A 17677-nucleotide genomic window follows, 5' to 3' on the forward strand; every position below is an offset into this window, starting at 1 on the left:
CAGCACTGGGACTCTTTATTTCTGCACTCTGTTTGGATCCAAGAAAGAATCTGTAGGGTACAAGGGGCAATCGGAGGGGAGCCCAGCCCGGCACCGGAGGGAAGAAAACTCCTTCCTCGACAGTTGTCATTCTCCTTTAATAAAGGGGTAAAAGATGTGAAATCAACCTCAGAAATGTGTCGATATTCAAAATGTTTCAGATCATTCCATTGCACAGAGTTTACTTTGTAGTGATATGCAATATTTTAATTTTGTGGGGGAAATTTGTTTTATTGTGTTAATATATGTTGTTCAGTAAAGAAAAAGATTTTAAAAAATATAAATATTCCATTGGGGCAAATGACCTGTTCTACATTGATATGAAAATCCTCTGAGCTTCTGGACTCAAATGATATTAATGAGCTGCAGACTTTTCAATAAACTATATTTGTTACACTGCTATTGTGAATAAAACCAATCTTTCATTGAGTGTGTTTTATTGAGTACTTGGTTTGAGTTGTGTGTGCTTGAATTGTTGAACTGCTTGAATTCAGATGACCTTGAGTGACCTTCCATTCTTAAAGCAGAGGATTTAATCTGATGTGGGTCCATCCTTTGGAGCTGGAACAGCTTCAACTCTTCCAGCTTCAGGAGTGTTGATGGGAATGTTGGAGCGTTCTACTAGAACAGAGCTCACTCCGACTCTGGATGTGGTTCCAACAGACTTTGCTGGACGGATTGGAAAGAAAAATCAAGGTGGAAGTTCAGAGTTTCTTCAGAAACACTAATTCATAAGGACCCATAGTTTAGGACAGATATGAGACAGGAACCTCACAGAACAACCAGTGTGTGTTGAACATGATAATAAATAACATTTTTCTGTCCAATATGTTCACAGGTATCAAGAAGTCACAAGCAAAAAGGAGATAACACGATGGTACATGTTAAATCCAGGCAAGTTTATTCATGTCGATTACTGATTCATCATTCAATAAATGGTTATTTTTTCCCCCTCAGAAACACTTGTTCATATCATCACAATGATCAAACAGAACGGTCACATGTTCATAAAGAGAAGCAGTGAACTGAACTTGTGGGGAACCATCATGGAGCAGTTCATTCAAGCTGCTGTTCATTCTTTTAGCCACCAGGAGGCACTAAAGAGATTGGTGTTGAAACGCTTCTATCCAGGCTTCAGAGCTTCAGAAAGCTTCATTTGTCCATCAGGATTAAAAAGAGCTTCACTTCCAGCCTGTCAGCAGACTGACAGACTCAGACTCTCAGTCAGACTCTCCTTCAATAAGTCCAGCTGAAACCAGACTGGTCCAATCAGGACCGGCTGGACTGGACCAGAAGACAAACATCATACTGGGATCAGAAGAGTCCTTTCCTCATCGTCTCCGTTGTTGCTGACAAAGACTTGAGGAGGTTAGAAAACGTCCTGAAACTTAAACTGACCATATATTTACAAAGTGTTGGAGGCTCCGTCTGTGAACCCTGCTGAACTCCACTGATGTTCTCTGATCTCTGATTGGTGCTGACAGGACTGCTGTCAGAGACAGAGACTGTCCTTCCTACAGAGGACACAGACTCACTGAAGAACCAGAGGACCAGAATCCAAATCCAGCATAGAGAGGTTCAGTGAATGTGGTGTTGAAGGTGTAGAGGTGGATCAGAGAGTCAGAGGAGACTCTGAAGAAGGACAGAGAGCCAGCAGGACAGTCCACATACACTGCTACTCTACCAGAGGAGGAGAAGGAGGAGGAGGAGGAGGAGGAGGAGGAGGAGGAGGAGGAGGAGGAGGAGGAGGAGGAGGTGGGTGTTATTCTGTCATTGTGCCTGACACAGTAACCTTGATCATAGCAGATCAGACTCCAGGACTGATCATTCCCTCCAAACACACACTCCTGACTGTCTCCTTTCCTCCTGATTCCTCTGTAACTCACTGATATATAAACATCTCCGCTCCACTCAACCTCCCAGTAACATCGACCACTCAGAATATTTCTACACAGCAGCTGAGGACAGTCATCAAATCTGTCTGGATGATCAGGATACGGCTGCACTTCACTCACACGTGTCACCTTCCTGTTGTTGTTGAACAGTTTGATTTTTCTGCTCATTGAGTGTGTTTCCAGTTGAAGTTGAGAGAAATCTGATGGAGAGAAAGAGAGAAAAATCATCCTCTAACACATGTGATGGATTTCTTCTCTCTGGACTTCCTGACATTTTGTTCATTCAGAGAAAGTTTAATGAGGAAACTTTTTGTCAGACTTCTCATGTCAGTAATGTTTGAATGAATCAAAACCTTTGATTGAAAGACAAACAGACACTGTTTGGTCCTCATCAGTCAAACTTACACTTCCTCAGACCAGGTTTTAACCTCTGCTCTCCACCATGGTCCACCCTGCAGGAAGAAAGACAGTCAGAAGGGTTTTCTCTCCAACATGAGTCCTCACTGCTGTTCAGCATGAAGCAGAGCTCCTCAGTTTGTCAGAGGGACACAGAAAGTACTGAGTGAATTAATAAGTTAGTAAAATAGATAGTGAACATACCAAGCTAACTACAATACTTGACAAGTAAGAGACAGGTTTTCCAGCCAGCAAAAATCCTGGCAGATTAAGTAACTGGACCACAGTCCACCTATTTAGGACCACTGTTGTGGACAATTTCAGTCTCCATGATGAATTCCTGTTGTGTGTCCATACCTGAGAGTCTCCAGACTGCACTGTGGATCCTCCACTGCAGCAAACAGCTTCTTCACTCCTGAGTCTCCTGGATGGTTGTAGCTCAGGTCCAGCTCTCTCAGATGGGAGGACTTGGAGCTCACAGCTGAGACCAGAGAAGCACAGCCTTCCTCTGAGACCAGACACCCTGACAGACTGGAGGCACAAACATGGCGTCAAGTCAAGCAGGAAGAAGGAAGATCCTCCACATGACCTGCACCAACATCAACCTGATCAAGCAGCAGCTGGATCCTGACCTGAGAGCTTCCAGTTTACAGTGAGGACTCTCCAGTCCAGAAGACAGTAGCTTCACTCCTGAATCCTGCAGGTCGTTGTTACTCAGGTCCAGATGTGTCAGACTGGAGGACTTAGAGCTGAGGACTGAGGACAGAGCTCCACAGCTTCTCTCTGACAGACCACAGCTGCTCAACCTGGAGAAGAACCAACAATGAAAACCAGATCAATGTTTCTCATGGACTCAGTTCTACATATTTGTCAATAAACCACGTACAGAGCTTTGTTGGAGGCTTTGACCACTGGCAGCAGCTTCAGAAGAGCCTCCTCTGAAGCAGAGTATTTCTTCAGGTCAAACTCCTTCAGATCTTCTTCTGATGACAGTAAGATGAAGACCAGAGCTGACCACTGAGCTGGAGACAGTTTGTCTCCAGAGAGACGTTCTGATCTCAGGGACTGTTGGATCTCCTCCACCAGAGAACCATCATTCAGTTCATTCAGACAGTGGAACAGATTGATGCTTCTCTCTGCAGACAGACTCTCACTCAGCTTCTTCTTGATGTACAGGACTGTTTTCTGATTGGTCTGTGAGCTACTTCCTGTCTGTGTCAGCAGACCTCGAAGGAGACTCTGATTGGTCGGCACTGAAAGACCCAGGAGGAAGCGGAGGAACAAGTCCAGGTGTCCATTTGGACTCTTCAAGGCCTCATCCACTGCTCTCTGATGGAGATGGTGGAGATTAGGTTTCTGCCTCCAAATATTTGACCACTTGGAGGTTTGCTGTTGTTCTTCCAGCAGGTTGATTCCAGACGTGATGAAGGTCTGATGGACATGAAGAGCAGCCAGAAACTCCTGAAGGCTCAGATGGATGAAGCAGAACACCTTGTCCTGGTACAGGCCGCTCTCCTCTCTAAAGATCTGTGTCAACATTCCTGAGTACACTGAGGCTGCTCTGAGATCGATGCCACACTCTGTCAAGTCGAGTTCATAGAAGATCAGGTTTCCTTTCTGCAGCTCCTCAAAAGCCAGTTTTCCCAGAGACTCCATCACCTCCCTGCTCTCTGGACTCCAGTGTGGATCTGTGGCAGCTCCTCCATCAAACTTGACCATCTTGACTTTGGCCTGGACCACCAGGTGGTGGATGTACATCTGAGTCAGGGTCTTGGGCAGCTCTCCTCCCTCTCTGCTCTTCAACACCTTCTCCAGAACTGTAGCAGTGATCCAGCAGAAGACCGGGATGTGGCACATGATGTGGAGGCTTCGGGAGGTCTTGATGTGGGAGATGATCCTGCTGGCCTGCTCCTCCTCTCTGAACCTCCTCCTGAAGTACTCCTCCTTCTGGGGGTCAGTGAACCCTCGGACCTCTGTCACCCTGTCCACACAGTCAGCAGGGATCTGATTGGCTGCTGCAGGTCGTGTGGTGATCCAGAGGCGAGCAGAGGGAAGCAGTTTCCCCCTGATGAGGTTTGTCAGCAGAACATCCACTGAGGTGGACTCTGTAACTTCAGTCAGGAACTCAGTGTGCTGGAAGTCCAGAGGGAGTCGACACTCATCCAGACCGTCCAAGATGAAGACCACCTGGAAGTCTTCAAAGCTGCAGATTCCTGCTTCTTTGGTTTCAGTGAAGAAGTGATGAACAAGTCCCACCAAGCTGAACTTCTTCTCCTTCAGCACATTCAGCTCTCTGAAGGTGAATGGAAATGTGAAGTAGATTTCCTGGTTGTCTTTGTCTTCAGCCCAGTCCAGAGTGAACTTCTGTGTCAGGACTGTTTTCCCAATGCCAGCCACTCCCTTTGTCAGCACTGTTCTTATTGGTTGAGATCTTCCAGGTGAGGCCTTAAAGATGTCTCCTGGTCTGATGGTTGTCTCTGCTCTGTCTGCTGTCCTGGATGCTGTTTCAATCTGTCTGACCTCATGTTCCCGATTGACCTCTGCAGTCCCTCCCTCTGTGATGTGGAGCTCTGTGTAGATCTGGTTGAGGAAGGTGGACTCTCCTGCTTTAGAGACTCCTTCAAAAACACACTGGAACTTCTTCTTCAGGCCACATTTCAGCTTCTGTTGGCAGATTGGAGCAGATGTTCCTGGAAATAAAAAGAAATAAAAAGGGTTGAGTGTATATGACATTCAATGTGAAGATTCAAGCGTGTTGTTGATGTTTCTCCTCCATCTGATCCATCCAGTTCTTCAGAAGAGACCAAACAGCCTCTGATCTGATGTAGATGTTTCCATGATATGAAACGCAGAGTTCAGAAAGAGACACGAGACCATTGTTGTCTCAATTTTTGATGATTGGGGACGTGGGCTTGTGGGAGCTGGCTTTCCTTCCTGTTCCTTGTCTCCCTGCACTGGTTGGTGTCAGCTGCTTTCAGTAGAGTTCCTCAGCTCTCAGTGTGGATTTGCCTCTGTGGTCTGTCTTCAACCTGTTTCCATCTGACTGTCTTCTCACTCCTCCATCTGCCCGTGGAAGGACTTCTTCAGGACTCAGCGGCGGCGCTGCTCAGGCTCCGCTCTCAATGGTCCGGACCTCCACCAGCAGCTTTGAAGTTCCACCTGGACATCGGTTTCCAGCCTCGCCCGAGGTACGTCCACCATGGCTCTCGACAGGGCTTTATCTTCGACGGCTCCAGAGGGAAAGGGATCACTTCCATCTGGTCCTCCACTGGCCGTCCTCCCAGAAACACCGGCCGAACTGTCAACCACAGCGTGTTAGCCTGAAGCTAGGTCGGCTAATGCTTCGCTCTCCAGTGACAACACTGGACGTCAGCGTCGGTCTGCTGAACATCCACTCCCTCACGGGCAAAGATCACCTCATCCAGGATCTCCTTAAGGACGACCGTAAGCTTGATTTTCTTTGCTCAAATGAGACTTGGAAACTTCCTGGCGACTTCTCCCAGCTCAACAACGCTACTCCACCTGGGTTTGTTTACATCTCCAAACCTCGCGCTTCAGGTCGCAGTTGTGGTCTCGCGATATTACACCGCGAGAAGTGGAAGGTCCTTCAAGTCCCTCTGACTGCTCTGTCATCAATGGAATGCCTCGTCTGTCAGATCTCCGGCCCCACTCCTACAATCATTGCCACCGTTCACCGTCTTCCCAAGCCTCACACCGATTTTTTAAATTAAATTTTCTGCCCTTCTAACCCACTTTGCCACTCCCTGTCCAAATCTAATTCTGCTGGATGATTTTAACCCCTAAATTCCACTGCGTGTGGTCCGCTCAGCTTCGCTCCGCTCCGGTCCGACCGCCGCAGCAAATACGTTGCTATTTTAATGACTGCAGCTGATTCCACAGCCTGTGATTGGCTCCGTCTGGGTCCGCCCCGCTCCGCTCCGTCAGTCCTAAATAGAGCCAAGGTCTATTTTTCTCTCCGGTCCAGTCTGTCCAGGTCTCTGTACGCATACATTTCCACAGTTCAGATGCACCAAACAGGAAAGAGAACTCCAACAACCTACGGCTTTATACAAAATAAAATCATTTTTTTCTTTATTAAAAACTTTAAACTGTTTAAAGACATTTTATTTGTCCTCACATTAATTTTCAGATATATCACAAATAGACAGACCATGCTGATTAAAATGTATACTTTAAAAAGCGGGCAAACAAAAACTAAAACAAACTATCAAGTTTTATATGACAAACTTCTATTTTTCCTGTAATCAAGCTATAGTCGAACATTTTTGAATGTTTACACAACTGCATATACGGCCCATTTGCAGGCTATTGTCCAAAAATTTCGTGTTTTCTCCAAAATAGATATTCAGGACCATGTATGCATTTTATTCTGAATGGCCCGAATGTCAACATCCTGTCTCACGAAATCCAGCGTGTTGAAGCACAACAACCATGGATGAAGAGACGCTGATTTTGGAAGTGGAGAATCATAAAATTTTATATGACCCCAGTCATCCTTTCTATTAGGATGTACAGAGAAAGATGCCAGTGTGGCCTAGACTGCTCAACTTTTGGAGGTCGATGCTAAATAGCGCTGCGCTTCTCTGCTTCTCCGGCCGCGGAACAGAGACGCAGCGGAGCAAAGCGGCGCTGTGGGTTTTGACAAAACGAAGCAGAGCTTAGCGGAGCGGTCCGGAGCACAGCACAAATGCACGCAGTGGAATTTAGGGGTTACATACATATGAACAATACTGCTCTTCCCCTTACCAAGGACTTCTCCTCATCACTCAACAGTTTTAGCTTCCATCAGTTTGCAGATTTCCCCACCCACATCAAAGGACACAACCTGGACTTAATTTGCTAGCCTGGCACGCCAGACTGTCTCTCCATGCTCAGGAATACATGGGGAAACAGTCTGGTACCCCGCCAATTGAATCTGACTTCTGCCCGGCAAACTTCTGCCGGGCCAATCACAGCCCACGAGTAGCGGAAGTTAGCGATGCGTCATATTATACCCCCCTCAAAACAATCATGGTGGTGGCCGCAACACAGCAAGGTTTTATCACGGCTCTGAAACAAAGCATTATTCCACATCAACTGTTTCTCACTCCATCCTGCTCAATAGACTCTCCTACATTGGCGTCACACACATCCCCCTTCACTGGTTTCGCTCCTCCCTCACTTGCCGCACTCAGTTCATCCAGCTTAAGTCCTTCACCTCTCAGCCCTCCACCGTCACTTCTGGTGTGCCCCAGGGCTCTGTCCTGGGGCCCCTCCTCTTCATCATATACCTTATCTATATCATATACCTCGGCAGTATTTTCCAGAAACATGGCATTAATTTTCATTGCACGGATGACACCCAGCTCTATCTTTCCAGTAAACCCAACTCCACTCTCCCACCTTCCTCCTTCACCTACTTCATCTTTGAAATCAAATCCTGGTTCACCTCAAACTTCTTTAAATTAAACAGTGATAAAACAGAACTTCTTTCTGTTGGCACCAAGTCCACACTCTCCAAATCTAACAGGTTTTCCCTCACAATCGACAGGTCCACAGTGTCCCCCTCCCCTCAGGTTAAGAGTCTGAGTGTCGTCCTCGACAGCTCACTTTCTTTCCACTCCCACATTAATAACATCACTCGTTCTGCTTACTTCCATCTATGTAGCATAAATCGTCTCCGCCCCTGCCTCACCCCTCACACCACTGCCATCCTGGTTCATAGCCTTGTCACCTCCCGCCTCGACTACTGCAACTCACTCTTCTTTGGTGTCCCCTACAAATCCCTCCATAAGCTCCAACCGGTCCAAAACTCAGCAGCTCGCATCATCACTAAAACCCCTTCTTTTCACCTCATCACCCCGTCCTCCAGCAGCTCCACTGGCTCCTGTTGAATAATTTTATAATATTCTTCACATCATGCTTATTATATTATGTTTATCTAGTATTCATTATATTATGTTATTTAGTATTATTCACATTATGCATGTCTCTGTTAGATGTAGTGTGCTTGTGTAAACAGGTGTGGAAAAGACAAGGTCTTCTTTTTCTGTTCTCCTGCCTGCCATTTTTCATTTTTACGGCAGCCTCTTGGCAGCTGGACAGTCTGTTTTTTTCTAAAGCTAAAACTACATGTGACTTTGCCTCTCTGTTTCCCTCTTACACAAATGCGGCTCATTTGACAAGGAATGTGACACTATGTGAATTGCTGAACAACATCTGGCATTTGTGAAGCATGGATGGAGAATTGATTGAGGCTGATAAGGACTGAGAAGGGGTCACAGACAGGCACCTTTGTAGGGAGGGGGAGAGAGGCAAATGACAGGTTCACAATTGTACTCTTAGATGCAAACCGCCACCATGGAGGGTTACGGAATGGTTTATAGCATGTGTGTAGTCTTGACGAAAAGTCATATGAGATACAATGCACTCCCAGAAAATAGTACACAGAGATGGAGCGGAGAGCGGTCCGCGCGTCAGTTTTTTGGTCGACCTGGCTGCCGGGGGTTTTTGTAATGAAGTCCTCTTTTTGCATCCTGACTCCGACTCTGTCTGATTTATTCAAGGGTAACCAAGAGTGAAGACTTCAAGAACAAGAGTAGATATACTTGAAGATTTTAAGATTTTTCTGGAAAATGTGTTTGTGGGTTTTTTTGTATCGTAACTGGCCTAGGATACTTTCTAAATAAAAATCCACAACACTCCCTGTAAAATTCCGGATCATCTTCAAGATACATATGTTTACATTTAAAGCCATCCACAACCTCACCCCCCCTCCCCATCCCCCCACCCCCCACCTGTCTGATCTCCTACACATTGCCACCACCTACCGTTCCCTCAGATCTTCCTCCTCTCTCCACCTCTCTGTGCCCTCCGCCCACCTCAGCACTATGGAGAGCAAAGCTTTCAGCCACTCTGATTCCTCGACTCTGGAACTCTTTCCCACCAGACATCCGCAACATCGACTCTCTGCCTCAGTTCAAATCCAGACTCAGAACTCATCTGTTTCAATCTGCCTATCATCTGTAACTTCACTCTTTCTTTTTAATTTATTGTGTTATGTTGTCTGTTGTTTCCTTTAGTATTCTGTTTTTAATTTATTGTAAAGCGTCCTTGAGTGTTTAGAAAAGCGCTGTGAAATTAAACCGTGATTATTATTATTATTATTATTATTATTATTAGTAGTAGTAGTAGTAGTAGTAGTAGTAGTATTATTATTATTATTGTTATTGTTGTTATTATCTGTTGTTTTGGACTTTCTACCTGATTCTGTCTGCTTCACAGTTTTTATGTTTGACCTGGAAATGAACTCTGATCTTTCATTTGGACTCTGTCCTGCTCTCTGCTCTCCAGTCTCTCTTCTACCTGAAAACATTTCTCTGTTTCATCTCCATCCTGTGAAATGAGATCAAATCCTCTTACTGCTCCACAGACGCTCAGCCAGCTCCTCCTGCTTCATCCTCCTCAGGAAGTCCAGTGTGATCCTCACTAATGACTCTCTGCTGCTCCTCTGCTCTTCATCCTCATCCTCTCTCTCACTCTCTGAGCATGCTGGGTAATCTGGACTCAGGAGCTTCTTCATCTTCTTCAGCTCCTCCTTCATGAAAGTCACCATGTTGTCCTCCAGCAGCTGGAACAGAGAAACATCTGGAGTTAGACAGATGGAGATGTGAGTGTAAATCCAGGATGGACAACATGTGAAGCAGAGTCAGACTTCATGTGGATCTCCAGCAGAAACAGCTTCAGCATCAGTGAAGGCTGGAAGCTGGATGAAGGTTGGACTGTTTCACTCTGGACCTGAATGGATCTAAGAAGCTGAGAGTCTGCTTCATGTTTCAGCTGGAAGTCACAACAACTTCTTCTGTCTCTCTGATGTGACAGTAAAGTGTTGAATGGAGACTTGTTCTCACCATAAAGATGGAGTCCAGATGTGTTTGATGCTGAGGGGCGGAGCCTCCACGGAGAACCTGGGAGCTCTGCTGGCTGACGCTGCAGAAACATGTTGACTTTGTTCAAGCTGCTGTTATGATGATGAATCCTGACACAAACACTGATTCTCACCCCTCATCAGCACTTCCTGCTCCAGGTTGAAATGAAATGGGTTGCACTCTGGACCCGTCACTCTTCAGGGACACACAGCTGGATGGAAACTCAGAGTCAGAGCTGAAAACAAACACAGCATCAGGAACAGACTGAGTGGAAAAATGGGAGGAAGATTTGAGGATGAAGGGAAGAATCGAGAGTTTCAGACTGATGATTCTCTGATTGAGAATTATTGAACAGTGAAACTTTAACAGGATTATGGCTTCAATCACACGACTATGAAAAATTAAATGCAGAAGACAACAGTAAATAAAACTCACTGTCCTCTGAAGTCAACAATGATGTCCTTGGACCGGTCACTCTTCAGGGACACACAGCTGGCTTCGACTTCAAGATTTGAACTGCAACAAAGACACAAAGGCCTCTCTCTCTCTCTCTCTCTCTCTCTCTCTCTCTCTCTCTCTCTCTCTCTCTCTCTCTCTCTCTGTAAAATAATGTGAAGAACTTTGGTGGACAGTTAAAGATGGAGGTCTCACCTCTGAGCTGTGGTCTGGTTCTCATGTTCTCCACACAGAGTCCTTTGAGAGGGACGGACTCCCTCCTCTCTGTCCTCACACTGATCCATGGCAGAACACACACCTACACACACCTACACACACACACAGCAAATAAAAAGGCAACACAAATTAGTGTGTGTGTGTGTTGAAAGGCAGCAATTCTGAATATTGGAGACTGACACCAACATTAGGCAATCACAGTGAAGGAGGGCTGAAGCCCCGCCCACTGCAGAAACATAAACCTTTGTCATGTCCAATTAATTTTTAAAACAGGAACAGGAAAAGTGAAGAAAGGACTTAAATGGAAACACAGACTGTCCTCCAGTATCCAGTCACTCCTCCTCCTAGATGCTGCCTTCAGGTGACTGGAACCTGCTGTGGAAAACTGAAACTGAGAAGGTGCCAGTCATTTAAATGAAGGCAGCGCTGACAGCTCAGACTCATCAGACACTCAGGAGATATGTGAAGGAAGCGAGGACTATTTGATCCTATGAACGACTCTCAGAGAGCTGTGAACCGGTTCTCACTGTTCACTCAAAAGACAACCAACTCCTTCACCAAAGTCACATCTCTGTTGATTACACACCAGAGTCAAATTCAGAAGGACTCCTACCTTTTTTTATTAATGAACTTTTAAAGAAGACACAACAACTGAAATGTTAAAACTAGCAAAAACAACAGAAAGTGGGGAAAAAACAATGCTGCTGAGAAAATTGCCAAAAAGGTTTTAACAGTGAAATATTCAAATGATCTCAAAATTGATGAAAAACAAAAAAATGAAACCTTTAAAATCGTATGTAAAAAATGCCGGGAAAGAAGTGTTGCTCATCCTGAAAGGAGGTAAAAAAAAAAAAAAGAAACGAGTTCTAGTTTCAAAATAAATGAATCACATGAAGTCTTGTAGGAGCTCCAGGTTTACTAACTCACTGAGTAACTCAGAACTCAGAGATTGAAGATTTACATCAAGTGTTACATCAAGTGTTTACATACAAGAGTTCACATGTGACATCCATATAAGATGAACAATGATTTTACACTTTAAAAACAATGTTTTTACCAAGTTTTCTTGTCTGTTATTCAGATCTTCATATTTGAAGTAATTTAAAGATGCTGCATTGTTTCCAGAGAAGATTCTTTAAGAATGAGAGACATTGTTGTGCTGTGTTAGTCGTGACTTTAGTGCCTCAAGAGGAGAACATACTTCTTCCTGCTCCTCCACTGAAATGTTTCTGGCTCCTCCTCCTCTTGCAAAACACAAGAACACGTGATTTATGATCAAGGCCACTGACCTCCATCATATTTCCTCCTCTGAGTGTGTCAGAGGTGAGAACAGTGCTGCAGGTGTTACCAGGTAAAGTGTCCTCTAGTACTGCAGTGAGTGTTGAAGGTTCCTCCCAGAACCACAGTGTGCTGCATGGGGGGCCGAGGATTAACATGAGGTGACCACGGCGCCCCGAACCCCCTGATTATAAGACAGAGGTCTCTATATAGGCCAATGTCCTGTGTTCTTTCTCTGAACTCAACCATTCTGACGTCCTGTCTAACTTTCAAACTTCAGTTGAGTGATGTTCCTGATGGAGACCTGGTTTCTGCCCCGACAAGAACAAAGAGACCCTTAAGGTTGGGAAAAGACACACAAGCAGCAGAGCAGACACAATGAATGTAAGACAGCAGGCAAAAATATAGTCTGTGCATGTGCATGTGTGTATCTATGTGTGTGTGTGTGTGTGTGTGTGTGTGTGTGTGTGTGTGTGTGTGTGTGTGTGTGTGTGTGTGTGTGTTGGAAGTCAATTGTTCTTGATGTTGATGACTGGCACCAACATGAGCCAATCAGAGTGAAGGAGGACTGAAGTCCCGCCCCCTGCAGAAACACAAACCTTTCTAATGTTCAATTAGTTTTTTCACAGTGAAAACAGAAAAAAAAATAAGGAAATTTGTCCAATGTTGGATTAAATGTTTGTCCAACACATGAGTGAGAAGAAAGCAGCTGTCAGGTTTGTGATGGTGTGAATGAAAGAGAAAGAGAGAAGTTAAAAAGTCTCCTGGTCTGTTCTGGAAGCTTCTAAAGAGCTGACAGATTCTCACCTGAACTCGCTTCACATCTTCTTACAGACACTTTTTCATGTGTGAAGAAACTTGAGGAGAGAAGAAGCTGCTCTGTGTCCCTCTCAGTCCGTCTCTCAGATCTGACCAAGACAAAGTCCATGTCTCTGCTCTGACACACCCAGAGGAGCAAATCATTGACAGAGTCTGTTTATATCCTGTTTCATGACGTTAGTCACAACTATAAAATCAACGTGGAGTTTTAATATAAAGTCTGAACATTTATTTGGTGTAAGAAGTTTTCTCTGATAACAGCGGTGTTCAACCTGTGGCTCTGGTGCCACAAATGGCTCTTCAGCTCCTCGGTAGTGTCTCCCTGACGTTCTCCATTAGAACCAGAGTCAGTTATTTTCTGACATCTGGCACTGTTACTGTTGGTTCTGAGTTTTCATCTGGTGGTTCAAGTTGTTTGTTGACCAGGATTTGAAATCAATGTTTTTCTACTGCAATGTGCCTTGCTCATCCCCAGAAAAGTACGTCCAAATGCTGTCATTGTCCTTTGACTGAGCATCGTATATATCTGTGTGTGTGTGTGTGTGTGTGTGTGTGTGTGTGTGTGTGTGTGTGTGTGTGTGTGTGTGTGTGTGTGTGTGTGTTCTGCTGCTGAACTGTGGTGTTTTGAATTTGCTGCTTTCCTTGTTAACTGGCGATCAACTTCCTGTAGCATTTGCTTCTAAAGCTGCCAGTAAGAGCCACTGATGCTGATACTGTGTCAAAATTGGGCGGCGGAGCTAACGTGGAGTCCCCCAGAGCGTTCGGAAATCCAGTTCTGAGGCTTTGAGCAGGACGTTTCCATGTTGAACATCTGAAATCGAATGTAAATGTGATTGCTCCAGCAGGTCTCATGACTGCATCACGTGGACAGAAGAGGTGCGGTGATCGGGCGATTTATGCAAAACTTTACCTGTAAAATAAAATCAACAGATGATTTATTTTACAGCTTTTCTGCCCTTCTGCACTGGCTTCACCTTTCACCAGCGCACCACTTGGTGGTGATGAGCAGATGAGGCCTCATGAACCTCTGTGTTTATTCTCTGGTAAAGAAATGTTCACCATCATGGATTATTATTATGGATTAGAAACTTTATCAATGCAACATAAGGTACATTTTTTGTTTGTGAACCATAACTACATATGAAACTTTATCAGCTGTGTTCGCCTCATTTTTAAAGGTTCAACATGTTTTGTAGTTAAAAGTAAATTTGATTATGTTGTGTTGTATGAGGAATGACTTTAGTACCTTAAGATAAGAACATACTTCTTCCTGCTCCTCCACTGAAATGTTTCTGGCTCCTCCTCTTCTTGCAAAATGCAAGAACACGTGATTTCTCATCAAGGCCACTGACCTCCGTCATATTTCCTCCTTGAGTGTGTCAGAGGTGAGAAGGCGGTGCTGCAGGTGTTACCAGATAAAGTGTCCTACAGTGCTGCAGTGACCGTGTTGAAGGTTCCTCCCAGAATCACAGCGTGCTGCATGGGGGGCGAGGATTGAGGCGACCACGGCGCCCCGAACCCCCTGATTATGAGACAGGGATCTGGAATAATTCATGACCAAAAATATACTTTTTTCTGACTTTCCACCAAATTAAATTTACTTTTAGCCACAAAACATGTTGAACCTTTAAAACTCAGCTGATAAAGTTTCATATTTATTTACGATTCACACAAAAAAACTGAATCTTATGTTTCATTTATCAAGTTTCAGTCAATAATTCAGGATGGTAAACATTTCATTGCTAACTGTTCTTGAACCTGATTTTTATGGTTTCATCCTTCTTTTTCAACAGTTTGGAGATATTTTCAATATTTTACCTGTTCAAACCTTTTTAGCTCATTCTTGAGAAAGCATCGCTTGTTTTCTTTTTCAATTTTCAAACTTGTTTTTTTTTAAATTGTGTTAGTTTTATGAATGTTTCAAATGGATTTGATGTTTTTTTTTGTTTTACAATGTTTTTATTTATTGTTTTATTTATTGTTTTCCTGACTGAAACCTTACAGAGCAATCAAAGCTGATCCAGTTTTCCATTGGACTATATTTAATTTTCCTGCCTTGACTCTGCAGCCTGGATCAGGCTATTGGTTAATCTGTTCCTTTTTGCGAGGGCACATCAGCAAACAGTGACCTCTATGAATTACTAAAGTTGATTAATTCAGCACGCTGAGAAACGTGCGTCATAAACATAAAAGGTAAGCTCTCCAAAGCGAACAAATTCAAAAACTGAGTCTTCTCTAAGAGTCAGAGTAAATGGAAGAATGTCATTGTGAGGATGAGTCTACCACACTGACTGCCAAGCTAACAACCAGCTTGGGTGTTCCCACAGCGCCGCTGTCCACTCTTGCAATTGTAAGAGACCCCGCACGCACAGGTAATTCAGCACCACCAGCAGTGGACAGCTCCGAAGACGCATTCACGGTGGAGTGGGGCAATTGATGCACACGGTCAACATACGACTTGATAAGGTTAATATGACATAAGCTTGTACCACGGCACCGGTCCGGGGTGGAAATCACCTCATCCTGATCTCCAACCTTGATTTTCAGCATGTGAGGTCCCCAATACCGAGCCTGTAAACTGGAGCCAGGCACAGGCAGCAGGACCAACACTCTCCGGGTGAGAACTCACCATTCTTGACACGTCTGTCAAACCACGTTTTCATCTTTACCTGCTCTCCCTCAAGATTCTGTTTGGCGATCTCACGTGCCCAGTGCAGTCTGGACCGAAACAAGGACACAAACTCCAGAAGATTTTATTGCATTTCCTGTTTCAACCACTGGTTTTTGAGATGCTTCAGAGGACCCCGGACTGTATGCGTGAACACCAAATCATACGGACTAAAACCCAGGGACTCTTGAACAACTTCCTGAACTGCAAACATTAGCATGTGGACCCCCTCATCACAGTCTTTTCCATATTGCAGGCAATACACTCAGAGACAAGACTTCAATAATAAATCCATGAGCTCCAGCGCGCCTTGGCTCTGGGGCCAGTAAGGGCTGGAATACACATGTTCCAAGCTTCGCTGTTCCATGACTTGGGCAAAATAACCCGACATGAAATTGGTGCCACGGTTGGTTTGGACCACCTTAGGCAAACCAAACAGTAAAAAAAAACTTCATCAGCACCTCAACAGTAGAGGGAGCTGTAATTTTTTTTGCAGGGAATCCAGTGGACGCACGCAACAGGAATTTATTCCCAGATTTTGTTAGTGAGAGAGGACCCATACAATCCACCAGGACCAATCAAACAACTCCCTAACCACTGGGATCGGACACAGCGGAGTTGGTGGGATGGTCTGGTTTGGTTTTCCAATCATTTGACAGATTTGACGGTATGTGATATACTGCGTCACGTCAGATTTCAACCCAGGCCAGAAAAAATGCCTCAATGTGCATACGTTTTTCTAACTCCGAAAATGGATGGCCAGAAAATGGATAATCATGTGCGAAAGAGAACATCTGTGTATGATAAGGTACCGGCATGACAATCTGGGTTACCTGAAACCATTCCTCTGGAGCTGAAACATCATGTGGCGTCCATTTAGGCATGAGAATGTTATCACTCAGAAAATAACCCGTTTGAGGGCCAAAAAAGAAGTATAATTGGATTATAAAGTATAATTGGATTATAAAGTGATAAAGTTTTCAGGGCATGGCCTCACAGGAGCTTTATGAACTTCTCTAATGAATGCAACTGTTTCAGTGTTTCTTTTGGAGAGTTGGACAGATAGTAATTAAATGTCCAGGCTTCTTACAATAAAAACACATCACATCACCAGATTTTATCCCCACGACATCCGTCTGAATGTCAACAGCAATGATCAAAAAGCGATTCTTTCTCTCTGACAAATTTCACAACAGTTTGACCTTACTGTTTCTTTAATTTGCAAAATTTCAGTCTACCAGCCTCTGGCAGAAGCTCACAGACACGCAAAATTATGGACTTAACGTCATTTTTATGGAGGCTGTCATCGGCAGACAAAGATGCATCAGCCTCTTGGGATTTCCCCACCAAGACACACTGCAGCAGCAATGTCCCCATCTCTCCAGGCCATTTTAAGGTGGTTGCCACTCTTTCAGATAACCTGAACTATTTTTCCACATCGTTCTTGGTGAATGGAGGGACCAAGTGGATATTCTTACTCAGGTCAAAGTCAGCTGGAGCATGAGGGTGAATGCCCAGTTCCAATTTGAGGAAGCGAATCCGTGTCCACTGTTCAAACTTCCTCGACTCCAGCTCTTTTTCCTGTGGAGACAACTTTTGGAACTCTGCCTCAAGCTCTTTCAGCTGAATTGCATCTTCTGCAGACATTGAAGCAGATCTTGAGCCCTTTGGTGAACTCTTTGAGGTAAAATCTCACGCTCCGCTAAAGTCTCATCACCCCCGTGTGTCCTATGAGCCCCTGTACCTGTAAATTTTTCTGCTGTGAGATTAATGAAGTCTATTCTATTCTACTTGAAAATAGGATTAAACACCCAGAAGATGGCCATAATCTAAAGCACTGATAAATACGATTTTACGATGACAAACTTAATCAGCTTTTAAACAAAGTGAACTCACAAAAATCAGACACATACACGTTCATTAGAGAGAAAACAAAAGAGTACATGTGTTACTGTCCATGGTGCTGAAACAACATTGACACA

At 44.5% G+C, this 17677-nt stretch overlaps 2 protein-coding genes across 2 annotated transcripts in view; both read right to left on the minus strand.

Annotated features, from left to right (window-relative positions):
* Positions 1 to 13036, minus strand: part of LOC115402059 (NACHT, LRR and PYD domains-containing protein 4C-like) — an 868403-nt gene extending 855367 nt beyond the window's left edge. Inside the window, exon 1 of the mRNA XM_030110485.1 lies at positions 13014 to 13036. The gene's annotated coding sequence lies outside the window, so the exon portion shown is untranslated. The remainder of the gene's footprint in view (positions 1 to 13013) is intronic.
* On the minus strand, positions 1155 to 14388 carry LOC115402267 (NLR family CARD domain-containing protein 3-like). Its single transcript, XM_030110782.1, has 7 exons — positions 14380 to 14388; positions 9753 to 9951; positions 3217 to 5020; positions 2963 to 3136; positions 2688 to 2861; positions 2340 to 2386; positions 1155 to 2134 (listed from the first exon to the last, which is right to left on the minus strand). The coding sequence occupies exons 1-7, from the start codon at positions 14386 to 14388 to the stop codon at positions 1554 to 1556; spliced, it is 2988 nt and encodes a 995-aa protein (XP_029966642.1). The 3' UTR covers positions 1155 to 1553.
* Positions 14389 to 17677: the final 3289 nt, after the last annotated feature.

The sequence above is a fragment of the Salarias fasciatus genome, chromosome 15 (assembly GCF_902148845.1).
Source record: "Salarias fasciatus chromosome 15, fSalaFa1.1, whole genome shotgun sequence".
NCBI lineage: Eukaryota > Metazoa > Chordata > Actinopteri > Blenniiformes > Blenniidae > Salarias > Salarias fasciatus.